Source organism: Salmo trutta, chromosome 30 (genome assembly GCF_901001165.1).
Source record: "Salmo trutta chromosome 30, fSalTru1.1, whole genome shotgun sequence".
Classification (NCBI taxonomy): Eukaryota; Metazoa; Chordata; class Actinopteri; order Salmoniformes; family Salmonidae; genus Salmo; species Salmo trutta.
In genome coordinates this window covers 27,441,321-27,464,072 of record NC_042986.1, presented here as the reverse complement: position 1 = coordinate 27,464,072, position 22,752 = coordinate 27,441,321, and the positions used below count along the sequence as shown (strand labels likewise).

At 42.8% G+C, this 22,752-nt stretch overlaps 1 protein-coding gene across 2 annotated transcripts in view; it reads left to right on the top strand.

Moving 5' to 3' along the window:
- Positions 1 to 22,752, top strand: part of LOC115168400 (IQ motif and SEC7 domain-containing protein 1) — a 223,846-nt gene that overhangs the window by 57,820 nt on the left and 143,274 nt on the right. For both annotated transcript variants that reach the window (XM_029723636.1, XM_029723643.1), the window contains exon 3: positions 11,441 to 11,548. In XM_029723636.1, the coding sequence (XP_029579496.1) occupies positions 11,441 to 11,548 (108 nt within the window). The remainder of the gene's footprint in view (positions 1 to 11,440; positions 11,549 to 22,752) is intronic.

The following is a 22,752-nucleotide window of genomic DNA, read 5'->3' as shown; positions in this document are numbered from 1 at the left end:
GTGGAAAGGAGGACAGTAGCAGGTGACCCTATGAGCTGAACATAACAGTATGCCAGTGGAAAGGAGGACAGTAGCAGGTGACCCTATGAGCTGAACATAACAGTATGCCAGTGGAAAGGAGGACAGTAGCAGGTGACCCAACTGTGGTTTGTGACTACTATGATTTCCTGTTGTAGCCAATTTAACTGCAGTAATTCCATTACCAATTTGGTAACAGAATTATGTTTTTTAATCACATAATAATTTATAAACAAACAGTCAGTAAAAACACTATCTAATTGGTAGGTCTACCTTGTTATTTCTGTGACCTTTCATTATCCTCCCTTATCAGGGAGAGAAATTTGAAAATATCTTAAAGATATGTGGATTTTTGGTAACGAAATTAGAAGGTACAAGGCAACATTCTTAAACTTACAGAAGGCAAATCATTTCCCAAAAACTATATATGTGTTGATATTTGTTGGCATGGGCCTCTACTTCAGCATTGTTGTGTTTGATGTATTTGTGCTCACCCTTTTTAAGACTTTTTCTGGTAGATGTTGTCTAAGACCCCTTTTCCATCTGTTTTACCAGAAACCAAAGCCTTTGCATAATTCCTATGGAAAATGGTAGAAAAATGTATTTGTGCTTTAATAAAAAATAAAAAAATACAGACACTTCACTTTCATTTGACACAATTTAAACAAAATATCTTTCTCTGAGCAGTTGTATTAGTATAATATCATTTCCCAATTTTTTGGGGAGCATACAATTATATGGTATTTTTTGCCCATCTTTATCAAGGGAGCCAATAATAATGGACCTGATGTTATGTCTATAGTCTTTCTACATCAGTATGTAATATAATACCAGGGTCCGGCTGTGTGAAATTGCTTCAACAAGCACCTCTGCATTCAGCACTAATACAGTCCCAGACTACCAGCCACAGGCCTACAGTCCCCAGACTACCAGCCACAGGCCTACAGTCCCCAGACTACCAGCCACAGGCCTACAGTCCCCAGACTACCAGCCACAGGCCTACAGTCCCCAGACTACCAGCCACAGGCCTACAGTCCCCAGACTACCAGCCACAGGCCTACAGTCCCCAGACTACCAGCCACAGGCCTACAGTCCCCAGACTACCAGCCACAAGCCTACAGTCCCCAGACTACCAGCCACAGGCCTACAGTCCCCAGACTACCAGCCACAGGCCTACAGTCCCCAGACTACCAGCCACAGGCCTACAGTCCCCAAACTACCAGCCACAGGCCTACAGTCCCCAGACTACCAGCCACAGGCCTACAGTCCCCAGACTACCAGCCACAGGCCTACAGTCCCCAGACTACCAGCCACAAGCCTACAGTCCCCAGACTACCAGCCACAGGACTACAGTCCCCAGACTACCAGCCACAGGCCTACAGTCCCCAGACTACCAGCCACAGGCCTACAGTCCCCAAACTATCAGCCACAGGCCTACAGTCCCCAAACTATCAGCCACAGGCCTACAGTCCCCAGACTACCAGCCACAGGCCTACAGTCCCCAAACTATCAGCCACAGGCCTACAGTCCCCAGTCTACCAGCCACAGGCCTACAGTCCCCAGACTACCAGCCACAGGCCTACCGCCTCACTGTCCCCAGTCTACCAGCCACAGGCCTACCGCCTCACTGTCCCCAGTCTACCAGCCACAGGTCTACCGCCTCACTCTCCCCAGTCTACCAGCCACAAGCCTACTGCCTCACTGTCCCCAGTCTACCAGCCACAAGCCTACCGCCTCACTGTCCCCAGACTACCAGCCACAGGCCTACCGCCTCACTGTCCCCAGTCTACCAGCCACAGGCCTACCGCCTCACTGTCCCCAGTCTACCAGCCACAGGCCTACTGCCTCACTGTCCCCAGTCTACCAGCCACAGGCCTACCGCCTCACTCTCCCCAGTCTACCAGCCACAAGCCTACCGCCTCACTGTCCCCAGACTACCAGCCACAGGGCTACCGCCTCACTGTCCCCAGTCTACCAGCCACAGACCTACCGCCTCACTGTCCCCAGTATACCAGCCACATCACTACCGCCTCACTCTCCCCAGTCTACCAGCCACAGGCCTACTGCCTCACTGTCCCCAGTCTACCAGCCACAAGCCTACCGCCTCACTGTCCCCAGTCTACCAGCCACAGGCCTACCGCCTCACTCTCCCCAGTCTACCAGCCACAGGTCTACCGCCTCACTGTCCCCAGTCTACCAGCCACAGGTCTACCGCCTCACTGTCCCCAGTCTACCAGCCACAGGTCTACCGCCTCACTGTCCCCAGTCTACCAGCCACAGGCCTACTGCCTCACTGTCCCCAGTCTACCAGCCACAGGCCTACCGCCTCACTTTCCCCAGTCTACCAGCCACAGGCCTACCGCCTCACTCTCCCCAGTCTACCAGCCACAAGCCTACCGCCTCACTCTCCCCAGTCTACCAGCCACAGGTCTACCAGCCACAGGCCTACCGCCTCACTCTCCCCAGTCTACCAGCCACAGGCCTACCGCCTCACTGTCCCCAGTCTACCAGCCACATAGGCAATACTAAAGCTCAAAATTAGCCTGGTGGTTCAAATTCAAAACCACAACACAGCCACTGATGTGTCACTCTCCTGAGACACCCACTAGGCTCATAGCCATATTGCTTACATGTCTCTCCCATGTTAATGCGCAGTTCCAACATGACTTCAACTGAGCCTGGCTGTTTAACATTTACTGTGTTCCATATGTAGTTAGTTAGCTCATTATTATTAATCATGGAAAATCCATTGAATTTAGAACAGGATGCTATAAATAAGCTGTGCTTCCTGAGCATTTGGCTTTGCTTTGCTGTGGTGAGGTACTGTAGCCGACAGTGAGCGAACGCGTAGAGGGACCGGCCTGTCAGCGCCGGGGGAGTGTACACACACACACACACACACACACTCGCACGCACAAACACACTCACACTCATACACACTTATACACACTCGATGGCTAATGAGAGAGGAATAACAACATGGCTGTGGTTAATTGGCCTGCTCCACTGTAATCAGAATGGATGTCTCCATTCAGATGTGATTAGGAGCCAGCAGAGTGAGAGACTGACTGACTGACTGACTGACTGACTGACTGACTGCTGGTGTGAACAGCCTCAGAACAGCCTCAATGACCTGGTTTTGCTGGATTATTCTCCTCTGAATGGGTGATGATGATACGATGCTGCTGTGTAGAGCAGCACTCATTAATAAGCCTGACTAGCCAGGAACAATAGGCTGGAGGTAGCTAGAGAGCTCACCAGTAGTCCCACAGACACACTCAATACAGTATGAGGGCTGGGGATGGATGAAAGTAATATTCATCCGAGAATGAAAAATGATTTAATAACAGTTCCTAATTTTTCAGAGCAGGTGTGCAAGTATTAGTGTTGGGCGTTATCCAGATTTTCATACCGTTTCTGTTCCATATCCCGGGGTATAAGGTATTACAGAATGTGTACACAAGGGGTACAAAACTACTTCGGCAACAGCAGCCTCATTTATAAATGTTGCGTACACACAAAATATGCCCCAGAACATGCGTGTGCCAGATTTCACTCAAAAGTTGGCATTTATAAAAACTGAACTTGACGTGAGACGGCTTCCTTTAAACCATGTACGCACAGTTTCAGGTGGTTGAAGTATTGCATTGCAAGAAGGCAATAGTTTAGCCTTGTGCAAACGGGGAATGTATGACACTTATTCATAACAAAAATACAGTTAGCCTAGCTAAATATAATAACAATATACAAACATTTGACTTTTAAACATTTTTTTTTCTTATCTTTGCATTAAAAAATAATTTGAAATAGGCATATATTTGTTATTATTTATTTCATTTTCATGATTATTGCAGAATAAAATACCCACTTTTCCTGACTGAGGGTTTCATAGGCTGCTCGTGCCTGTAGGCTACAACAAGTTCGTGTAGGCTACCATTTGTCCCATCCCTCTTTTTTTGTTGTACTTTTCACCCCTTGATATCCAATTGGTGGTTAGTTGTGTCCCGTTACTGTAACTCCCGTACGGACTCGGGAGAGGCGAAGATCGAGAGACGTGTCTGCCGAAACGCGATCCCGCTAGGCCGCACTGCTTCTTGACACACTGCTTGCTTAACCCGGAAGCCAGCCGCACCAATGTATCGGAGGAAACACCGTACAGCTGGCGACCGGGGCCAGCGTGCATGCACCCGGCTGCCACAAGGAGTCGCTAGAGCGCGATGGGACAAGGACATCCCAGCCAGCCAAACCCTCCCTAACCCGGACGACGCTGGGCCAATTGTGCTCTGCCTCATGGGTCTCTCGGTCGCGGCCGGCTGCGACACAGCCTGGGATCGAACCCGGGTCTGTAGTGACGCCTCTAGCGCTGCGATGCAGTGCCTTAGACCACTTGGGAGGCCCAGTCCTACCTCTCATTTAATTGGATCCACATCAAAGTAGTAAATAGAGATAAGCTATTTCCAGTATTTTGCTCTATGCGATCCAATCCGAAGATCCGTTTTAGAACAGAAGGTTCACCTTTTACACTGGCGTTTGTAGGCTACGTCTGAATACTGTAATGTCACATTTCTCAAGTAGACAATTTTTCCTTTATAAACATAATACATACTGTATATCATAGCTGTTGCAGAATACATTTCTCACCTTTTCTGGCCATGATGAGTTAATATTCCCGAAGTAGCTATACAACAAATGACCATGTATATCTCTCATTTAATTGGCCTATTTGATAGGATATTATCATTTCAAGGTTTTGCTCTATGCGTCCGACAGGGAGCGCGGCTTATAACACAGTAGATCTTAACAGATTGAAATGTGGCATTGAAGTGTGTAGGCTACCACTGTAAGTAGACCTACTGTAGTTTTATCTAATATTTTTGTGTAGACAATGTTTCATAATTCACGGGCAGTGCAGCATATTTAGGTTCAGGAAACATTATTGCATTCAAAGATCTGTTGACAGGTCCACAACAATTTGCAATCGTTTTTGCTGTAAATGTCACTGCAAAGAAAACATTCTGACAACACCTCCAAAGACATTTGATCAAGTTTGCCATTTTTATTTCCTTTTTGATACTGTCTTGGCTTAATTCCAATACTTCCAAAGTATACAGCAAATAGAGGAGTTACATTTACCTTTAAAGGTGAATTAGGGGCGTATTTCAAGTTATAATGCTCCTTTTTTTTTACGACAGGTCTGATTTATAATGGTTAACATGCTTGTGTATGACTTGCGCCAAGTTTATAAATCTCAATATTTTTATATTTGGTGTTAAATTTACAATGGTTATAAATGAGGCCCCAGATCCAGGAGGGATTGAATGTCTCTGCTGTAACCAAGAAGCTTGATCTAGACATCTAGCCACTTAGCTAGCATGTTAGCAAACCAAATGCATAGCTGGTGTCCTGAGCTTTGATATAATTTATTTGACACATCTTAGATTTCTTCTAGTTATATTTAACTTATAGTTGTAAGCAGTGGCGTAGTACCCAACCCCGCAGCCCCCGCTGTATTGAAAATCATACCGTCAGTATTTCAAAATACCCCGGTATACAGTATAAATGGTATATCGCTCAAGTCTAGGAAGTATGTTTGAGTATGTTTCACAAAATGAGAATAACATTACCCTATGAATGAGGATAACCTAGGAATTACAGATAAATGCATAGTAATGATTAACTCTGTACCATCTCTAGATTAAATCCCATTGTCATTGTTATATGAAGCCATTTGATCATACAGCATCCATATAGCTTCCAGTCTGAGAAGCCATAATTGTCGTTCTGTGTGTGTTCCTGAACAAGGTTCCTCATATGACGTTGAGAGGAATATTGTGGGACCAAAGCAGAGTGACAGTGTGGTGATACCTGCCTGCCTGTTTGCCTGCCTGTTTGCCTCCCTGTTTGCCTCCCTGTTTGCCTGCCTGTTTGCCTGCCTGTTTGCCTGCCTGTTTGCCTGCCTGTTTGCCTCCCTGTTTGCCTCCCTGTTTGCCTGCCTGTTTGCCTCCCTGTTTGCCTCCCTGTTTGCCTGCCTGTTTGCCTGCCTGTTTGCCTGCCTGTTTGCCTGCCTGTTTGCCTGCCTGTTTGCCTGCCTGTAGCGGCTCAACGGAGGCGTTTTGCAACAACAGGCCTTGCAGGATCAGTGGCTTTTCATTCCCCTGTTATTCTCAGCAGGGAGGTGTGGAGACAGAAAGAGAGGCATTATAAAAACCTCCCTGTTATTACAGTGAAGAAGAAGGAGAGAGAACAAAGCACTGCTCTGATCCCTCATGTTCAGGTCAAAGCCTTCACATTATGTGTTAAAACACCAGTAGCTGCTGAATAAACCACTGCCAGTCATACAGGAGAACAGGAAAGCATTGTTGTGTCAAGGTAGTGGGGCCTACCCGTAGCTAAAGCATTGTAGCATCTACATAATATAGCATTATGATGTGATGATGGTAATGGAGTGAAGGTGCAATTATACGGAATTGCACCTTTTCAGATTATTGTTAAGTACTTCACACCTGAATAGACTTCTGTTAGGCCATGTAGAAGTCAATTATTGATACATTATTATGTGGGTAGCTATTACACAGTACTGGAATAATATTGCAATTTGAAGCTCTATATCAACTGGGGGGCAGGAAATGTCTGTGACAAGTTGACCACAGTGAGACAGAACAGTTTAACCTTCAAGCTTGCACCTTGCTCAGTCACAGTGCAATGTCAGGAGCTGTCACTGCTTGAAGACTCACTACGGTCCCTGGTGAGGAGGGTTGTCCACTGCTATCACTGTACCTCACCTCTGGATTCATTAGAAGAGTTCTCCAGGGAAACATTTGAAATGTTTTGCCTGTAGCACTCCTCTGGGATCAAACAAGGTTGATCTCTACTACTCATGAGTGTAGATGTCGTTGCCATGGAGCATGATGGTGAACTATGATAACAGCTCACTGAGAAAGAGGTTTGTCTTTGAGACAGATGGATTGTTATGCTCCTTGTGAGTTCAGACATGGTGGTCAAGCAGAACACAGAAGTTATTTATGATGATTTGCCTTTAAGTTGCCTCAGCCTGCGGTGCTGGCTTGTAGAGAAGCTGTCCTACAATTTAACACCCACATACATACATACATACATACATACATACATACATGCATGCATGCATGCATGCATGCATACATACATACATACATACATACATACATACATACATACATACATACATACATACATACATACATACATACATACATACATACATACATACATACATACATACATACATACATACATACATACATACATACATACATACATACATACATACATGAGAGAGAGCCAGACAGAGAGAGATCAAATGAATCATTAATTTAGCCAAAAAAGTAGTAAATGGCATCAGCCGTTGATTCAATTAGCAGCTGATATTAGTCATGGCTTACGTGCAGGAATGAGACATTTTGTGTGTTCTGGGCTTTTCTGTGAAGGTGTTTTTAAGCAAGACATGAACTGATTATACTCTGTGATAGTGCCAGAATACGATGTGACTGTAATTCCTCACCTATATTCATACTGTAATTACTTTTCTCACAAAGCTGTGAATTTGAAAAGAGATGATAGTGAATATAACTTCAGACGTCCTACCTGCCAGTCTGGCTATTCTCCATGGAGGCTTAGCAAAGACACCGAGGCCAAATGATTGATCAAACTGCTTTCAGTATAGATGTCTGATGGCATGTCCTGCCGCTCTGTGTGTCTGACAGAGATGTCAGATGGCATGTCCTGCTGCTCTGTGTGTCTGACAGAGATGTCTGATGGCATGTCCTGCCGCTCTGTGTGTCTGACAGAGATGTCAGATGGCATGTCCTGCTGCTCTGTGTGTCTGACAGAGATGTCAGATGGCATGTCCTGCTGCTCTGTGTGTCTGACAGAGGATGTCAGATGGCATGTCCTGCCGCTCTGTGTGTCTGACAGAGGATGTCAGATGGCATGTCCTGCTGCTCTGTGTGTCTGACAGAGATGTCTGATGGCATGTCCTGCCGCTCTGTGTGTCTGACAGAGATGTCAGATGGCATGTCCTGCCGCTCTGTGTGTCTCACAGAGATGTCAGATGGCATGTCCTGCTGCTCTGTGTGTCTGACAGAGATGTCAGATGGCATGTCCTGCCGCTCTGTGTGTCTGACAGAGATGTCAGATGGCATGTCCTCTGCCGCTCTGTGTGTCTGACAGAGATGTCAGATGGCATGTCCTGCTGCTCTGTGTGTCTGACAGATGTCAGATGGCATGTCCTGCTGCATGTCCTGCCGCTCTGTGTGTCTCACAGAGATGTCAGATGGCATGTCCTGCTGCTCTGTGTGTCTGACAGAGATGTCAGATGGCATGTCCTGCCGCTCTGTGTGTCTGACAGAGATGTCAGATGGCATGTCCTCTGCCGCTCTGTGTGTCTGACAGAGATGTCAGATGGCATGTCCTGCTGCTCTGTGTGTCTGACAGATGTCAGATGGCATGTCCTGCTGCTCTGTGTGTCTGACAGAGATGTCAGATGGCATGTCCTGCTGCTCTGTGTGTCTGACAGAGATGTCAGATGGCATGTCCTGCTGCTCTGTGTGTCTGACAGAGATGTCAGATGGCATGTCCTTCTGCACTGTGTGTCTGACAGAGATGTCAGATGGCATGTCCTGCCGCTCTGTGTGTCTGACAGAGATGGGATCAGAGCTCTGTGACGGTGGATGGCCGCCATTCAGCATTCAAGACAGATGTTCAATCACATGTAAATGGCTCCGTGCTTAATGAAGGTCGTGACCTCTGAGAGACTCTTGGCAGACTTGGGTGAACTGAAGAGGGGATGGTCCCGACTCCAGTGTCAGCGGGCCAAAAGTGCCACCGGGGACCATGGAAGCTCTTCTATAGATGAGTGAGAAGTGCTGCTGGGCAAAACTACATCAGGTTTATGATGATAAGAAAGATAGAAATTGCCATGATGAGATCAGGAGGAGGAGTCCTTGACTAAATGGATTTCAGTGCAGAAAACAAACATACAAAGACTGTCTGATACTGTGTAGAAACATCACAAAGAACCTGACCTTCTGTCTACATGAACATTTATTTTGTGTTCTTTCATTCTTTGGAATAATTTGAATTGCTTCATGTCTGTACTCTTTCTTCTTCAGTCTCGAGTAGGGTTGAAGTTTTTTTTTACATCATGCCACACCGATGATTTATTTGGTAGCCGGAGCCATAGACAGAACCTTCAATAAGCTGTTGTGCTTTTATAAGACAGGTTCAGGTGGATTCTGGGAGGTGACCTCTGAACTCTAGCGTTGTATTTCATTCCTAGTGCCTCTGTGTTCATGATGAATGTATCCAGATACCTGCTGAACATTTTGTTCATATGGCTCCACTCTACTGCATATGATCTAAACATGCAAGATCTCACCAATGTCATATCAATGATTAATTCACTCATTTGAAAATATCCTCCTACGGAATGAATAATATCATATGTGTGCTACGCTAAATATTGTTGTTCTACTCAATTATTCATTTTGAGGTATTGTGTTTCCATGGTGTAGCTGTTGATAGATCATAATGCTCAGGAAACCATGTGAATAATGAAAACCATAATGCTGCTGCTCAATAGACTCTTTTTAGGATGTGGGAAGTAGACAAATGTGGGAGAAAACTAAGTGTTTTTGTTAACCCCCACATTATATATTATGTATGATATCTTAGACGCCAGATCAAACTGTAGACTTTCCCGGACAAAAGATCGATTTTAATTTGGGCCAGTCTTACAAAAATAAATCAAACTAAGTTCTATAGAGTGTGATTAATGCTTTTCTGTGTAACACATTTAAATCTAACATTCAAAATGTGTGTTAAGGAAATGCGCTGGGTATGATATTTAATATCCTAAACAACAAAATAAAAATGTTTACTTTTCATTTCTAATTTTGGAACTCCGTATAAGGCTATAACTATACTGTATCACAGAGCTATAGTAGAGTAACATGTTAAACATATACAGTTGAAGTGGGAAGTTTACATACACCTTAGCCAAATACATTTAAACTCAGTTCTTCACAAATCCTGACATTTAATCCTAGTAAAAATTCCCTGTCTTTGGTCAGTTAGGATCACCACTTTATTTTAAGAATGTGAAATGTCAGAATAATAGTTGAGAGAATGATTTATTTAAGCTTTTATTTCTTTCATCACATTCCCAGTGGGTCAGAAGTTTACATACACTCAATTAGTATTTGGTAGCATTGCCTTTAAATTGTTTAACTTGGGTCAAACGTTTCGGGTAGCCTTCTACAAGCTTCCCACAATAAGTTGGGTGAATTTTGGCCCATTCCTCCTGACAGAGCTGGTGTAACTGAGTCAGGTTTGTTGGCCTCCTTGATCACACACACCTTTTCAGTTCTGCCCACACATTTTCTATGGGATTGAGGTCAAGGCTTTGTGATGGCCACTCCAATACCTTGACTTTGTTGTCCTTAATTTTGCCACAAGTATGCTTGGGGTCATTGTCCATTTGGAAGACCCATTTGCGACCAAGCTTTACCTTCCTGACTGATGTCTTGAGATGTTGCTTCAATATATCCACATAATTTCACTTCCTCATGATGCCATCTATTTTGTGAAGTGCACCAGTCCCTCCTGTAGCAAAGCACCCCCACAGCATGATGCTGTTTATACTTGCGTACTATTGTTTGTACAGATGAACGTGGTACCTTAAGGCATTTGGAAATTGCTCCCAAGGATGAACCAGACTTGTGGAGATCTACAATTTTTTTTCTGACATCTTGGCTGATTTCTTTTGATTTTCCCATGATTTCAAGCAAAGAGGCACTGAGTTTGAAGGTAGGCCTTGAAATACATCCACAGGTACACCTCCAATTGACTCAGATGATGTCAATTAGCCTATCAGTAGCTTCTAAAGCCATGACATAATTTTCTGGAATTTTCCAAGCTGTTTAAAAGCACAGTCAACTTAGTGTATGTAAACTTCTGACCCACTGGAATTGTAGTACAGTGAAATAATCTGTCTGTAAACAATTGTTGGAAAAATGACTTGTGTCATGCACAAAGTAGATGTCCTAACCGACTTGCCAAAACTATAGTTTGTTAACAAAAGTGTGTGGAGTGGTTGAAAATCGAGTTTTAATGACTCCAACCTAAGTGCATGTAAACTTCTGACTTCAACTGTATGTATGGATTGAATGTGCGATCAGGCTGTGCGTGAAAGCAGAAAGGTGGCCCTGGCTTGACTGGTGCCATTTTTCCATCTCTAAAAGGTCTTCTTGTCTCCTGGGGAACAATCCTGAGGCACTCAACACTCACACTAACGTTAACCAGTTCAGTGTCAACGCTCTCTATGTGACTCCAGTATATCCAGTCAGGTTGTGATGACTGTGTTCTGTTCCTCTCTGTTTCTCTATAGGAGACATGCCTCTCTGCCCATCGACGTCACAGAGAGCCCTTCCAGTCTGATGTCGGCCAGCTGCAGGAGAAGTTTCCCCTGCCGCAAGTGGAAGTCCGCCTCTTTTGGGTACAGTAGCATGTTCATGTTGTCCGGGTGTGTATGTGTCAAGTGTGTTCAGTGTAGCTATTTGGAGCCCTAAAGCATGATAGCACTGAAATATTTTGTCTTTAATCACAACAGGACCCTTCAAGCTCAAGATGGCTTAGTGTTTGATGTGATTATGTTGCTGAAGTGAGCACAGTTCCCAGTACATTGACTTTCTGGTAGATATGTTGCACCATGTTTGAATCTTTACAGGCATATTGTAGTGAGCTGGTTGTGACACAGCATCTATCTGGGGACATGTCTGTGTTTTCTCTATACTCATTCTAATGTTGACATTCATAACGGGCATCCTGCTAATGAGATATGATGTTGCTGTATAATACCTGCCTCTATCTCTTATGCATTAGCCAGGAATGGTCTGGAGCCTGAGAGCTTCTCAACAAACGAGATGGATGAGATTAGAGTACAAATAACACACACACACACGCACACACACACACACACACACACACACACACACACACACACACACACACACACACAGCTTCAAAAGGTTGATGGGGGTTTCAACGCCTCTTCATTGCGCTGTGCTTCATCATAAAATAGCAATGAGCTCCCACCCCATAGCCTACCCTCCTCATTACGGGCCAGAAATATCCCCCAAACTCATACCAGGCTAATTTCCAAAATACGTAACAGCTGTGGTATATGGAAATGAGGGAGAGAGAGACCTGGGATATGGGTATCTGATATTTTAGATGGGAATAAATTGTGAAGATGTCATGAAGTGTGTGATTTATTTAAATGCCACAGGGTTCTATGAAGTCTTACAGAGAGATGATGGTGAACGTACTGGGTAAATGAGTATGTCAGATCACCCGTGACACCTGTGGTCTTTACCCATGTTTGTTTCAGGAACACATTTAGGAGCTAATAGGTGAAGTGGGTTATGACAGACATGTGATTGAAGTGTGAAAGGCTGGATTGGCAGCTCTGTTTATCATTTGTGCTTCATCATCTCCCAGACTCATTAGCATAATTAGGCCCTAGTTACCAATCAGCTGACTGACGAGACAGCACAGTGCTCCAATATGCCCCCAACACATTGGTTATTTATTTGGACAACTTACTGATTTGTTATAGTTGACTGCTATGTTAATTTAGCCCCCAGGTGGTTATTACATTAAATGTATTAACATTATTACGTGTTAATTACTACAGCTCAGCATTTTATTTGTGTGTGTGTGTGTGTGTGTGTGTGTGTGTGTGTGTATATGGTTGAAAAACGAGTTTTAATGACTCCAACCTAAGTGTATGTAAACTTCCGACTTCAACTGTGTGTGTGTGTGTGTATGTATGTATGTATGTATGTATGTATGTATGTATGTATGTATGTATGTATGTATGTATGTATGTATGTATGTATGTATGTATGTATGTATGTATGTATGTATGTATGTATGTATGTATGTATGTATGTATATACACTGCTCCAAAAAATAAAGGGAACACGTAAACAACACAATGTAACTCCAAGTCAATCACACTTCTGTGAAATCAAACTGTCCACTTAGGAAGCAACACTGATTAACAATACATTTCACATGCTGTTGTGCAAATGGAATAGACAACAGGTGGAAATTATAGGCAATTAGCAAGACACCCCCAATAAAGGAGTGGTTCTGCAGGTGGTGACCACAGACCACTTCTCAGTTCCTATGCTTCCTGGCTGATGTTTTGGTCACTTTTGAATGCTGGCGGTGCTTTCACTCTAGTGGTAGCATGAGACGGAGTCTACAACCCACACAAGTGGCTCAGGTAGTGCAGCTCATCCAGGATGGCACATCAATGCGAGCTGTGGCAAGAAGGTTTGCTGTGTCTGTCAGCGTAGTGTCCAGAGCATGGAGGCGCTACCAGGAGACAGGCCAGTACATCAGGAGACGTGGAGGAGGCCGTAGGAGGGCAACAACCCAGCAGCAGGACCGCTACCTCCGCCTTTGTGCAAGGAGGAGCAGGAGGAGCACTGCCAGAGCCCTGCAAAATGACCTCCAGCAGGCCACAAATGTGCATGTGTCTGCTCAAACGGTCAGAAACAGACTCCATGAGGGTGGTATGAGTGCCCGACGTCCACAGGTGGGGGTTGTGCTTACAGCCCAACACCGTGCAGGACGTTTGGCATTTGCCAGAGAACACCAAGATTGGCAAATTCGCCACTGGCGCCCTGTGCTTTTCACAGATGAAAGCAGGTTCACACTGAGCACGTGACAGACGTGACAGAGTCTGGAGACGCCGTGGAGAATGTTCTGCTGCCTGCAACATCCTCCAGCATGACCGGTTTGGCGGTGGGTCAGTCATGGTGTGGGGTGGCATTTCTTTGGGGGGCCGCACAGCCCTCCATGTGTTCGCCAGAGGTAGCCTGACTGCCATTAGGTACCGAGATGAGATCCTCAGACCCCTTGTGAGACCATATGCTGGTGCGGTTGGCCCTGGGTTCCTCCTAATGCAAGACAATGCTAGACCTCATGTGGCTGGAGTGTGTCAGCAGTTCCTGCAAGAAGAGGGCATTGATGCTATGGACTGGCCTGTCCGTTCCCCAGACCTGAATCCAATTGAGCACATCTGGGACATCATGTCTCGCTCCATCCACCAACGCCACGTTGCACCACAGACTGTCCAGGAGTTGGCGGATGCTTTAGTCCAGGTCTGGGAGGAGATCCCTCAGGAGACCATCCGCCACCTCATCAGGAGCATGCCCAGGCGTTGTAGGGAGGTCATACAGGCACGTGGAGGCCACACACACTACTGAGCCTCATTTTGACTTGTTTTAAGGACATTACATCAAAGTTGGATCAGCCTGTAGTGTGGTTTTCCACATTAATTTTGAGTGTGACTCCAAATCTAGACCTCCATGGGTTGATAAATTGGATTTCCATAGATTATTTTTGTGTGATTTTGTTGTCAGCACATTCAACTATGTAAAGAAAAAAGTATTTAATAAGAATATTTCTTTCATTCAGATCTAGGATGTGTTGTTTAAGTGTTCCCTTTATATATACAGGAATTTTCCAAGCTGTTTAAAGGCACAGTCAACTTAGTGTATGTAAACTTCTGACCCACTAGAATTGTGAAACAGTGAATTATAAGTGAAATAATCTGTCTGTAAACAATTGTTGAAAAATTACTTGTCATGCACAAAGTAGATGTCCTAACTGACTTGCCAAAACTGCTTAATAATACATGCTTTAATGAAGGAGTGTGTCACACAAGTGTTCTCATCGAGCCAAAACGGTCTTTCCTCATGTCTGTTTCAGTTGTTTGTCTTCTGTGTTAACAATGTTTTCTGGTGCTTGGCCATGTCACTTCTGTTTTGGCTCTTCTTTATGTTTTGTGAGGTTGCCTTTGTCCTCCATGACTGAAAAAAGTTTTAGCACATGATAAAACTCTGAATAATTGTCCGGTACCACAACACAAAGGCACAGTTAGTCACACACAAGGTTAATGTAACAGATTAGTTTATGGGTCAAATTAAAAACTGCCATGCTATTGCAGTGCTTTTTACACAGTGTCACCGAAGGGATGTCAAACAATTTCTATTTATTTTATAATGATTCTCGTCGGTGACACGGTAGGCCTGTAGGAGGCCCATATTAAAAAGAGTGAATTATCTTCATGCCTGTGTGTGTTTGTGTGTGTACTGGCACAATTGCTGTGTGTGTGGACGTTCAGTATTGGAGAAGAAGAGATGAAATATTAGTAGTGTGGGATTTCATATATGAGCTGCTGCTGAATCATTATTTCATTTATTGATATTTGCCAGTATGCTAATGTTCAGCTGAAAAGCAGTACTGTATGTTTTTCTGTGAGTACTTTCAGTATTACACACAGGTTGCGATGCTGTTTTAAACTGGTTTTGATGTTGTTGTATTTTTCACACACATACAGAACATGTTGTAGAAACTGCTTAAGTTTAAATAGTTTTGTGCAGTTTAAACTGTTAAGTACAGGGGATGTTCGGAATTGTTGATGGTCCGACTTTGGCCTTAAGCGACGATGTTTAGATAAAGCAGTCAATACCAAGGCAGCATTATAGGCAAAGATTGTCTCCCTTATGGTGCTTGTAAAGCAAAATGGAACAATCTCTGAAGAGTAGCCGTCACATTCCAGGTGAACAACACTGTTAATATAAGAAACTCTAATAACACAAACATACCCCCAGGGAAGAACTTGTTCAGGCTTCTATTTTCTCTCTGTTTCTCTGCCTCTTTCTTTCTCTCTCATATACAAAACAAATCCTTTATATCTGTTAGAATTGAGGCATGACCCTCTCTTCCTTTTGTGATTTCCAAGCAGTAGCCAAGATACTGTATGATAAGGCTATGTTTCAGGGCCCTGTATGGGTCCTATATCTGCCTGTATCTGGGTAGTAGGTCTATTTAATGGGGAAGTCTGTAGGACCAATTGCTTTGCTTGGTTTGTTGAATCTGCTGCTACTGTTGATGTTTAAAGTGGTGGGACCAACAAGGCATGCCAATTAACCTTGAAGAAGGAACTGCCTGGTCATGAACCTTCCTAATGTTAATTGTGCTCACGTGGCAATTTGTTTTAGCATAAATGTTTTATTCACCGATACAACATGTGAGGTACTACACCTGGATATACAGTTGTCAGCCTTTTTATCCCTGTCCAACTATTTGTACCAACCAAAATATTTTCTTTGATTACTGCACCTCATTATGTGATGGTAAAAATAGTCAACTTTGTCTTAAAAGTCTCTGAAAGTAAAGACAGTCCTGTCTTGTTCTAGTAGTTATTAGTTATTGGCCTTCCCTGTGGCTCAGTTGATAGAGCATGGTGCGTGCAATGCCAGGGTTGTGGGTTCGATTCCCACGGCGGGCCAATACAAAAAAAATAAAAAAATATGCATGAAATGTATGCATTCACTACTGTAAGTCGCTCTGGATAAGAGCGTCTGCTAAATGACTAAAATGTAAATGTAAAATGTTATTATGATCAAAGACCCTTATTAAAACAATGACTCTGTCAGTGACTGCTTGTGCATCTGAATTAGTCCCTGTACTGAGCCCCATTAAGAGTTCCATTGCACTCTTTGGTCCTCAAATTATAATAAAGTTTTGACTCATGGAATCTGTAGACAGGAAAAGTCTTCATGTCTGATAAATGGGCTGACTCCCCAGCTGATTTCAACAGTCCCTCTAAATTCGCTCTCTCCTTAACTTCAACTCTCCTCTCCTTTCTTTCCCCCCTCTCTCCATTTTCTTTATCCCTCTCCTCTCCATTTTTTCTCCTCTTCCTCTCTCTCCTCTGCCCTCTCCTCTGTACTGATCCCTCCTGACCACCCTGGAATACTCCAGGGGAGAAAATCTCCATCCCATGACTAACACTTCCAATCCTGATTTGTGTTACTACACGTGTAGCTAGGACAACAGTGACTTCTCCTCTATTGTGATCTGTGCTACATTAAAGCTCTTTCTTTGTTTTTTGTCAGAGGTTTGTCCCCCAAAAATACAAATTGGTAAAGTCTGTTCAAGTGTGCAATAAAAGCAGTGTTTTTACTGCCTGCTTGTTGAGACTTAGAGAGAAAGTGGAGCAGGGAGCCTGCCCAACGGGGACAGTGGATTGCAGCTTATTCTGTGACAGAGTAATTGCTCTATACGATTTATCAGCCAAGGGGATGAAATATTTAAAGGCATCTCGCTGCAGAGAAACTTGAAAGGGAAAAGCACACTACTGTGTATGTGTTGTGAACGATTGTAGTTACTCTCATCAATAGGAAAATAACCTAACTTAATTTATAGTGTTGTCACGATACTGATACCAGGTTTAGTATCACAATACTCGATACCATCAGGATACTCAATACCAAAACGATACCCAAACGATACCACAGCAAAAAAAGAAGGCATATTAGCCAAAGTCACAGAATGGCACTTGATCCAGACAGATAAACTCAGCTAATGCTCTGTTCAATCGTTGGGCATCTTTTGAGTTCAATATCATTACATTATATATTTTTTGCCTTCAGAAAGTATTCACACCGCTTGACTTTTTACACATTTTGCTTTGTTACAGCCTGAATAAAAAATTGATGACATTTACATTTTGTGTCCCTGGTCTACACTAGAGTTCGACCGATTTAATCGGAATGGCCGATTAATTAGGGCCGATTTCAAGTTTTCATAACAATCGAAAATCGGTATTTTTGGACGCCGATTTGGCCAATTTTTTTTATTTTTTTTATTTTTTAATGTTGACCTTCATTTAACTAGGCAAGTCAGTTAAGAACACATTCTTATTTTCAATGACAGCCAAGGAACGGTGGGTTAACTGCCTTGTTCAGGGGCAGAAAGACAGATTTTTACCTTGTCAGCTCAGGGATTCAATCTTGCAACCTTATGGTTAACTAGTCCAATGCTCTAACCACCTGCTTTACATTGCACTCCACGAGGAGCCTGCCTGTTACGCGAATGCAGTAAGAAGCTAAGGTAAGTTGCTAGCTAGCATTAAACTTATCTTATAAAAAACAATCAATCAATCATAATTACTAGTTGATGGTTGATGATATTACTAGTTTATCTAGCCTGTCCTGCGTTGCATATAATCGCTTAGGTACACGTTGCTCCAACCATAAACATCAATGCCTTTCTTAAAATCAATACACAAGTATATATTTTTAAACCTGCATATTTAGCTAAAAGAAATCCAGGTTAGCAGGCAATATTAACCAGGTGAAATTGTGTCATTTTGCGTTCATTGCACGCAGAGTCAGTGTATATGCAACAGTTTGGATCGCCTGGCTCGTTGCGAACTAATTTGCCAGAATTTTACGTAATTATGACATAACATTGTGCAATGTAACAGGAATAACGTTTTGTTTTCGAGATGATAGTTTCCGGATTCGACCATATTAATGACCTAAGGCTCATATTTCTTTGTGTTATTATGTTATAATTAAGTCTATGATTTGATAGAGCAGTCTGACTGAGCGATGGTAGGCAGCAGCAGGCTCGTAAGCATTCATTCAAAATTTCAAGTTTTCATAACAATCGGTAATCGGGATTTTTGGCCACCGATTTGCCTATTTCTTTTTCTTTTTTTTACACCTTTATTTAACTAGGCAAGTCAGATTAAGAACACATTCTTATTTTCATTGACGGCCTAGGAACGGGTTTTTTTGCAACCTTCCGGTTACTAGTCCAACGCTCAAACCACCTGCCTTACATTGCACTCCACGAGGAGCCTGCTTGGCAGGCTGACTACCTGTTACGCGAGGGCAGCAAGAAGCCAAGGTAAGTTGCTAGCTAGCATTAAACTTATCTTATAAAAAACTATCAATTGTAACATAATCACTAGATAACTACATTTGGTTGATGATATTACTAGTTTATCTAACGTGTCCTGCGTTGCATATAATTGATGCGGTGCCTGTTAATTTCTCATCGAATCACAGCCTACTTTGACAAACGGGTGATGATTTAACAAGCGCATTTGCGAAAAAAGCACTGTCGTTGCACCAATGTACCTAACCATAAACATCAATGCCTTTCTTTAAAATCAATACACAAGTATATATTTTTAAACCTGCATATTTAGTTAATATTGCCTGCTAACATGAATTTGTGTCACTTCTCTTGCGTTCCGTGCAAGCAGTCAGGGTATATACAGCAGGTTCGGCCGCCTGACTCATTGCGAACTGTGTGAAGTCCATTTATTCCTAACAAAGGCCGTAATTAATTTGGCAGAATTTTACATAATTATGACATAACATTGAAGGTTGTGCAATGTAACAGGAATATTTAGACTTAAGGATGCCACCCGTTAGATAAAATACGGAACGGTTCCGTATTTCACTGAAATAATAAATGTTTCTTTTTTGAAATTATAGTTTCCGGATTCGACCATATTAATGACCAAAGGCTCGTATTTATGTGTGTTATTATGTTATAATTAAGTCTATGATTTGATATTTGATAGAGCAGTCTGACTGAGCGATGGTAGGCAGCAGCAGGCTCATAAGCATTCATTCAAATAGCACCTTTGTGCGTTTTGCCAGCAGCTCTTCGCAATTCTTCAAGCATTGCGCTGTTTATGACTTAAAGCCTATCAACCCCTGAGATTAGTCTGGTGTAGCCCATGTGAAATGGCTAGCTAGTTAGCGGGTGCGTGCTAATAGTGTTTCAAACGTCACTTGCTCTGAGACTTAGGAGTGGTTGTTCCCCTTGCTCTGCATGGGTAACGCTGCTTCGAGGGTGGCTGTTGTCGATGGGTTCCTGGTTCGAGCCCAGGTAGGAGCGAGGAGAGGGACGGAAGCTATACTGTTACACTGGCAATACTAAAGTGCCTATAAGGACATCCAATAGTCAAAGGTATATGAAATACAAATCGTATTGAGAGAAATAGTCCTTTAATTCCTATAGTAACTACAACCTAAAACTTCTTACCTGGGAATATTGAAGACTCATGTTGAAAGGAACCACCTGCTTTCATATGTTCTCATGTTCTGAGCAAGGAACTTAATTAAACGTTAGCTTTTTTACATGGCACATATTGCACTTTTACTTTCTTCTCCAACACTTTGTTTTTGCATTATTTAAACCAAATTGAACTTGTTTAATTATTTATTTGAAGCTAAATTGATAGTATTTATGTATTATATTAAGTTAAAATAAGTGTTCATTCAGTATTGTTGTAATTGTCATTATTACAAATAAAGAAATAAATAAAATCGTCCAATTAATCGGCATCGGCCTTTTCTGGGTCCTCCGATAATCGGTGTCGGCGTTGAAAAATCATAATCGGTCGACCTCTAGCCCAGACTTCCAGTGCAGACTAGCAGTGAGTAAGTGGAGCAGCCACAGTGCGCGTTATAACAAGGGATTGGCTGTGCTTATAGACAGACTTGATCCATGAGACACATCTGACAGAAGTACCCGAAAGTAACAGAAATCTAGTACCGAACCAATTTTTAAATGTTCAAGCATCGGAAAAGAACTGAAGTTTCAATATACCATGCAACACTATCATTTATCACTAAGCCGTTAAAGGGTAGGTAGCATAAATTTAACCACATGTAACATATGGATTTGCATTATTATTTGCATCAAAAGTCCCAATGCAAAGTTACACCTCACTTTTACATTTTTCAAGATATTAAATAAATAAAAAATGCCCGAAGTCATGTCGGGAAATGTTTTCACAGGATGTGATGTAATATGTAGGAAATTAATCCAAATAATTTGCACTCATGACCTCTGGTTTCAATTACATTTTGAGCCAATTTACAAGCAAATACTTGTTACAAATCAACTTCCAAGGCTGCTAGCCAACTAGCCTATTAACGTTAGCCCTACCAGCCTACTAACGTTACGTTAAAAGTGAATGAGTCAGCCAGTTGCTATCAGCTACATTAAAGTAAACACAAGTTTTAGAAATACATAACGCTATCTAACCAGTTAACTGCATATAACAAACATTCTTTATCTTAGCCAGCTAGCCAGCCAGCCAGCTAACGTTAGTTATTTAGCCAACAAGCTATTAGCCTAGCCAACCACCACAAACATAACTAGCACAACACCGGCGAGGGAGAGTGAGGGAAATCCAATAGCCATATAAGCAAAAATAAACCAAAAATAGATAGATTACAGATATCAGTCAGCTAGCCGCTAGCACTAAGCCAAGTTGGAGAAGTTACAAAACTCTCATAGCCTACTTCACAGAGAACATGCCGAAAACAGACAAGGTACTACACAATTTAAAGTAGGTATGATTTTCTAGTTCATCTTTTGACCCACGGCAAGAAGGCACCAACCTGCCATGCTAACGGGTTCCCACTACATAACACAGCCACAAAGTCTGAAGAGCATGAATCAAATCACATTTTATTGGTCACATGCACATGGTTAGCAGATGTTAATGCAAGTGTAGCGAAATGCTTGTGCTTCTAGTTCTGACAGTGCAGTATCAGTATCTAACAAGTAATCTAACAAATTCACAACTACCTTATACACACAAATGTAAAGGGATGAATAAGGATATGTACATATAAATATATGGATGAGAATGCAGCATGGCCGCACGTGCCCCATCTGTTCATTGTTTACATCACACTGCCTCGTGATTGGTGGATTGTAGCTCGCCACCGCCAACACTTGGTCTGAAATGTAATTACATGCTAGCTAACGTTAGCTAGATTGGGCTAGCTCTTGAGCTAGCATACGAACTCGGTAGCGCAGAGTAGATTCTCCATATGAGGTTGAGAAATAGTTGTGGATAGTTTAGAAGATTTCCAGAAATAAATTAATAAAAACGTAATAACCCCAAAACATAAATATGTTTGTACTTGTAGATAACCAGATTGTGACTACAGCTAAGTTACTAAGTCTTTGACCACACTGTGTTGTTACATTGGTGAGTAAAAACTCAAGCTTTCTACCCTATAAACATGTGGACAGAGAGCATGCTTTAAAGGGAAATGTAAAAAAAAAAAAATGTCAACTTCATCTTCATAATTTCCAGCACCACCCCAGGATTTAGCTTCTCTCTCCCTCAGCCTGCAGAGCTCAGGGCTGCCTGGTCTGGCTCAGGATATACTGTAGGCTCAATCTCCCTCTGTCTCCCTCCCTCACTCTCTCTCTGTAATTCTAATCATCTCTCTATCCCGTTCTGCCACATCTGGTCTCTTGGCCCAACCCAGAGGAGGACAGCTCCTGCTCAGCCCAGTCCAAGCTCTTCTCTGTCCTGGCACCCCAATGGTTGAACCTGCGTACTCCTGAAGCTAGGACAGCAGAGTCCCTGCCCATCTTCCGAAAACATCTGAATCCCTACCTCTTTAAACACTATTTTAAATAATCCCACAGCACCCCCTTCTCGCACCCCCTCCCCACCTCCCAAAAAACAACAATTAAACAAAAAAACTAAAAATCCCCCTTTCGAGCTCTGACTTTGCTGATAGCTACTTTATTGTGAAAAATGTTCTTACTATGACTGGGATATGTGGTTGTCCCACCTAGCTATCTTAAGATGAATGCACTGTATCAGAGCGTTTGCTAAATGACTAAAATGTAAAAATGTCTCCCTCTTGCTCTCTCTCCCTCCCTCATTATGCTCTTTCTCTATTTCACTCAGTTTAATCATAATATTTGTTGTAATATTTTGCCTGGCTTTTCAGGAGGATGAAATTGAAATTATAACCAGCTTTGTAGTGCTTG